At 27.7% G+C, this 6,687-nt stretch overlaps 1 protein-coding gene across 1 annotated transcript; it reads right to left on the reverse strand.

Moving 5' to 3' along the window:
• Positions 1-19: 19 nt before the first annotated feature.
• Positions 20-5,953, reverse strand: LOC107163750 (enkurin-like). Its single transcript, XM_015511311.2, has 4 exons — positions 5,625-5,953; positions 5,132-5,370; positions 2,288-2,428; positions 20-2,132 (listed from the first exon to the last, which is right to left on the reverse strand). The coding sequence occupies exons 1-4, from the start codon at positions 5,845-5,847 to the stop codon at positions 1,956-1,958; spliced, it is 780 nt and encodes a 259-aa protein (XP_015366797.1). The 5' UTR covers positions 5,848-5,953; the 3' UTR covers positions 20-1,955.
• Positions 5,954-6,687: the final 734 nt, after the last annotated feature.

Raw genomic sequence — 6,687 nt, forward strand, 5'->3', positions numbered from 1 at the left:
TTTTTACACATTACGTGTTAGGTGTAACACGATCATAATGATATAATCGATATCGGTACAATAAAATAAATGTACGGTATACACGGGTATACTCGTATCAGCGAATTGTTCAAAGACTATCTCTTGAACAGACACAACACTTTTGCTTTTTCAGCGCAATTGCTGTGCTGACATTTTGAAGTTCTTGAACATATAATATACGCACGTAAGTATGTATTTATAATATTGTAAAATGCATAGACTTGAACGAAATGCCTACACGACTTTATCGACATGGAAAACGCCTTCAATGAATCGACCAGAAAAATGAAAACATTTCAGGGCACCAATAACATACAATATGGTTATGAATTTCAAACACAGGTAATAGTATAATAGTATAGGTAATAATTATAAAAAAATCTCTCAACGTTTATGATCAAAATTAAAATTCATGATATACTTTGAACTTACTACAATAATTGAGTTTTTTGTACTAAATATTAACTACAATATTTGTTTTATATAAAATTTCTACTTATATATGCAACGTGTCGTTTAAAAAAAATTATAATCCGTTTTAGGTATAGACAATTCAATTAAATAGAAAAATGTAATCTCAATATTGAAAACGTTACAAATTTCTCATTAATTCGTCCCTTATATCATTCTATTTTTAAACGTAATAGTATAACACATTGTTAGTTTAATATTATAATAAATAGAAGCGTTTTATGAAGAAGAAGAAGATATGTGCTCACATCAATAGAATTTTAGCTGTCAATTTGGAGACAGAATATTTGAGTGATGATGATTAATTGACGAACTTTTAGTGCATATTTTTATAGTGACAAGAAAAAATATTTTATTTATCGAACATTTGTACTACCTGATCAATAATAATTAATGTTTTACAAAAGAGTAGGGTTCCTTTCATATTTGAAATATAACTTAATACCAAATGTAGATGATTATTGTTCTTTGAATGTTGTACGTTGCTGAGAAAAGTTTTGAAAATTTCAACTGTAAAAGTTTAAAAACTGGCGTAAAAAAGTAATAAAATAAATGTATCACCGTGATGGTTTTGGACACAATTACATAAGAAACGGTTAATTGACTTGAAGGTGAACAGACAACGGCAGATACAATGCTTGTGTAATATTATAAGCTCATTTCATTCGAAAAGATTAAAAATGTGTCTACCTAATAAACCCAAAACATTTATCTTTTCTAAGTTATGTTAGAATTATATTAATATATAAATATACTCGTATAAATTATATCCTCCAATAATTGTATTTCACATATTTATTTTTCTATGTCGAAAACGATATTTCAACTTTAAAGTTAATTTTTAAAATTAACTATAAACAGTATACTCGTATAAACACATCATAATATTTACAATGTTCCTAATAATGATTCGAAATTTTTTGGATCACTAAATGAACTCAGAAGTCAGAATACTGTTTTTTTTAACACAATTAAAATATAATTAGATTTAATTTCAAAGTCTGTTAAAAGTGTATAATTTATACGTTATATATATTAAACATTTCTGGTAAATTTCCGTTTGATAGGTCCATTAAATATGAAAGGAACAGTTAATTTTCTATTGTGTTATCACAAATTTTACCTTTGATTGCCTTAATGTGATTTTATACGAACCTAACTATAACCCTAATTTTAATGGTTTCATAAAAAAAAAATACGATTATTTTAAATCGATATTAGTTCAGAAGTAACCGTTGTAGGAAATGCCAAATGTCTGATTATGACGTCATCGTTATTATAATACACGTATTGCAGTACATCATCGACGAACAATTTTAATATTAAAAAAATGGTTCAGTTGACTAATGTATTATACCTAACTATTACTTGTATTGACGATATTATGAGAATTTAAAATAATATTATTAACTGTGATGTATTATTTGTTGGACCCGCAGAAGGAACTCGAAGTTTTCATAGATCTATGCATCTTGGCATACGTAAATGGAGGGGTTTCTCTCTAACAGGTCGATGTCTTTCTCCAAGTCGTTCAATTGCTTTTCCAACATGGTTTTCCTTTTCATTTTTGGTACCGTGTCGGTGAGCATTGGCAACAGTAAGAATTCCTTGTGAAGTTCAGCCCAGTTTGACTTCAGTCCCTGAGCGGAAAAAAACATTTTATATAAAAATCAGCGAAGACGGTGTGGACTTCGTTGTACAGACTACAGACACGCGTAATGGGAAGGCGAGAAACATAGATATAGAGAATAATATAGAAAAATAAGTATTTAAAACAAATCGGTCGGCTCCTTACGTTTAACATTTCGTTACGTTCGCTTTCGGGCAAATAGCGGAATGGAGGTTTTACAGCTCGTTTTCGTTCGGTCTCCATCAATTGGGCCATTTCTTTTTCCTTGTACATTTTCACGATGTATGCCGGTGTTTTTCCATAATTCTTAAAACGAACAATAATTATTAACAAATATAATAATACATTTTATTTTTTTTATTTGCAAATATGGGTACACAATACACATATAATACAATAAGAAAATATGCAACACTCCTTGTAAGCAATAAATGTTGTATTTGGAGAGTAAAGTTCAGTTCATAAGTTAGGTGTACACATATCATTATGTTAAAAGCATCATGTGAAAAAGAATATAATAGAAATAAAATGATTAATAAATAAAAATGAAAATAATTTAAACCAATATAAATATTTGTTCAAACATTGTCAAGGTCTAGATTATACAAAAAAAAAAAAAAAATGTAATTTCTTAACATTTTTGAAGTTAAATAAATTAATATTCAATTTTAGATTCTGAGGCGAGGAAAGTCGTATTGATTTTACAATGATATTTATTTATTTTTATTTTTTATTCTGTAAACACTTTTTTTCCCTCTAAACTGGCTCAAAAGTATAAGTGTAGCATCTTTTTTGAAAGGTAATGTTCTTGAGCTGGTACTTTAAAGAGGTCATTTTTCGATTTTAGAAACGGCAATCGAAATAAAAGCGGTTAAAAGAGAAAACGTACGATTTCACGAGTTTATAATATTAAATAATTACTGACGACGTTTTCTACCAGAAATATTGCTTCAAATGAAAAATGACAAGAGATCTTTTTTGTTCTATTTTGGAATTTGGATTTCAGCCATTTTTGAGCTATTTATAGACATTTTAACTATGGGAGTTTTTTTTTGTAATTTGGATAAAAACATTCGTAACAACTTGAAATTTGGGTTGTTTACTTATATCAGCTTTACAAGCTATGGTAACATTTTCAAAACAAATTTTCACTGAATGTTTATATAGGCATTTTCTATATTTTATAAAATTTTCAAAATATTTTGATTAGTTTTGAGCTGTTTATTGACATTTTAATTTTTTAACTTTTTAAGTTTATTTTTCTATTAATGTCAATAAAATTTTATTGGTTGGGTAAAAAAAACTTTAAAATTTAATATAAGGCTTCCAACATATTGTCACAATAGTAGTTGAAAAATATTAAAAACACATAGGCACGATTTTTTTTTGTAAGCATTTAAAGTTCAAATTTTGACTAGATACGTACAAATTACGGCAGTGTTCAAATTATCTTAGATAGAATTTCATAAAAATTTTTCTTTTTATATCTAATATTTAAAAGTTTAATTCGAGATTCCTTAAAGTTTGTCAACTTTTATCAAAAAAAAAAAATGTCCTCTCCGGAAAGTCAGATATTTTAATAAGTTATAAGTGATAATAAACTGTAATATATCCTAGACAGATAAAACTTTTCCGCTCAGAATCGTTTTTCGTATACAATGATAATATAATATCATTGGATTCAAATTTAATTCCATCCATTAAAGTAACCCATTTGTAACCTACTGTACAACAGAGCGACATCCACGACGTACCAGCTTTTTTTTAAACATAAATTTGATTCTATGATTAATGTACCTACCTACTCTACGGACCAAAAGTTGTGTGACTACTTGAAACAATATTTATTTTGCATTATATCTGGTATTTTGGTTTATAATATTATAGTTCAGTGATTCACATTGGTCAATAGATGCTTATGTTTGTATAATAGTAACAATATATTAGTATAAAAAATATTTTATCAAATCATTGAACTTGAAGATCATTAAAAATAAGCCTTGTGCGAAAGGACTTAGATCTACTCATTAAAAATGTAATATTATTAATTATTTTTACTTTGAGTTTTTCAAGGTGCGTATTGTAAGTAAAACCTCAAAATATTATTCCATAACTAAAAATGCATTACACCAAAGCAATGTACATTTCGAGAATTTTCATTTTTATAATAAAGTATTTATATAAAATATTATGATAATGATTCACTACAACGATGGCGACGGTGAGAATAAAATTAGTACAATGTATATTTTTTCATAGAATATATCTGCGACTCTTTCAATGAATAACAAAATAATGAACAATAATGTTATTATCAATGTTATGATCATATCATTTGTTCCTTTGTTTATTTTAGAATAAGAGAACATACTTCTAAAAAAAAATTCTTTAGAAAAAAATAAATTACTGTTCACCCTCGATTCTATTAGAATAGAGACTGTTTTAGGTAATAATTTTCTGTTTCTGTTCGATTCGTATTAATTAGAAAATATTACGTCTAAACATAAAATATTTAATACAACAAACCCGACACACAAAATCCTCTTGCTATACTTTTGAAGTTACAAATTCAAATAGTTAGTTAAGTAAATTATTGAGTTAAAGAAGACAAAACGATGGATTTTGATTTTTGAAAAAAGTTCCTTGTAAATACTAACCTACCTATTTTAATATGAATATATTGTACTTTAAATTATAACCAAAAAATGTGGTATTACTTCTTAAGTAAAGCTCAGAAAACTTTTATTAGTAGCTATAGAGTTAGGCTAAAGCTCCTATATTTGTGTTGTATACACAAACTTAAAAGGTTCGATGAATAAAAAAAAAATATATAAAAATTAGAATTAACAGAAAGGGAATAATGAATAGCTTTATATTTGTGAAGCCCTCCTCCAAGCCCCCCCCCCCCTCAAAGCTCTTTCGACGTATTACTTGTTTCGGTGAAATATATTTTATTATCCTAAAACCATATATACAAAAATATAAAAATATAATAATTATACGACACACCTTTTTGGACACGTACGTTGGCTCCAGTCCGGCTTCGTTCAGAACAATTACGTGTCCATTCCTCGTGTCTTGGACTCGATGCTTTGGCAATGGTGGCACCCTCTTTATAACGTCAATGATGTTAGTTTGCCTAATGTTTTTCCGCGTTTTCGTTGGAAGTTTTTTGGAGACATTTGTCGCTGAGCCTTCGCACGGTCGCTGAATCGATTTTCTAGCACAGCATCTGGTTTTATTAATTTCTGGAAAACCACGTAGTCAAATATGATTGAAAACATGTCTAACTAAAGTACGATATCATAAAATATCGGTGTTTAAATATTTTTTGCATTTTATCCATATTTAATCGTCATATTATTATTTTTATTTTTTTTTTGACACATTATTTTAGTAACATGCTCAAAACATAAGTTTGAATTAATTTTTATTAAACTTATTAATTCCTATTAAAAGTTGTCATAAAAATAATAATTTTTAGGAGTTTATAAAACCTCACCGACGATGACTGGTCTCGTCTCTTTTCTGGTGTGTTTTTTTAGAAACTGAGACGGCGGGTCGAGCTCGACTTCGGCATAGCCCATAGTCCTATGACAATTATTGTTCGACTTGTACGTTCTCCTCACAGATTCGGTGTAAATCGAACGGTACATCGGGGGTTTGACGACTGGTGTTTTCGGTCTCGGGATCAAGTGTTTGATATTCTCCTGGAATTTACTCATCGTTTAACGCGACACAAAATCTACATTCACGATAGCTTTAATGCATTATTTAAAATATGTAACAAGTATCTATCGAGCCGCGTTTGGTGTTATACCAAAATATTTGTTGGATCGATGCGATGTCAAACGGAAGTGTACGTTTTAGCTATAGCAACGGTGCAGTATTATTATAGGTACCTTACTATTTGATGTGAAATCAAATATTCTGCAATCGAACACGGATAGAGTAATATTATATTATATTCTAACGAATTTTATTATTATTATATTTCCTTTAGGTACTCGACATAAGAAATTGGTAGGTACACAGAATATTTATATATTATATTGGTAAATATTGGCATTGAGTCAACGTAAAAAATTAATAAATTATACATTTTAAATACGTACTTACTATATTTACATACAAATCCGTGTACTTTATAGTGTATAATAATATTATTTAATATTTATTATTTTTGACTTTTATGATGACATATTTTCTCCGAAAAATAAACACCCACACATAATATTAGTAAACGATATTTCGCTCACATCTATGTAACAAATTATAATAGTTAAATAATTTAAATACTAAAAACTAAGTTGGAGAAATATAAAACAGCGATTTGACAAAGTTATTTTGTGAATAAATGAAACACATTAATATAAACGTACGACTTAAATTTTGAAAAATAGTTATATATATTCCATTTTCTACACAATATAATGCTCATTCCTTAATTTATTTGAGAAAATACACGGAAAAAATATCACTTAGAACTTTAAATACACAAAATATTATCGAAAAAGGAACATTTTTATAAAATTTTTTATTTTGTTATATAATATTATTAATAA

The sequence above is a fragment of the Diuraphis noxia genome, unplaced genomic scaffold (genome assembly GCF_037042655.1).
Source record: "Diuraphis noxia isolate RWA-SAM2 unplaced genomic scaffold, SU_Dnox_SAM2 contig0003, whole genome shotgun sequence".
Classification (NCBI taxonomy): Eukaryota; Metazoa; Arthropoda; class Insecta; order Hemiptera; family Aphididae; genus Diuraphis; species Diuraphis noxia.

Coding starts and splice junctions, on each gene's coding strand:
- LOC107163750 (XM_015511311.2), bottom strand. CDS start 5,847: ATGAGTAAATTCCAGGAGAATATCAAACACTTGATCCCGAGACCGAAA. Junction 2,429..5,131: donor CAACGTACGTGTCCAAAAAG/GTGTGTCGTATA, acceptor GTTCGTTTTAAG/AATTATGGAAAAACACCGGC. Junction 2,133..2,287: donor AACGTAACGAAATGTTAAAC/GTAAGGAGCCGA, acceptor TTTTCCGCTCAG/GGACTGAAGTCAAACTGGGC.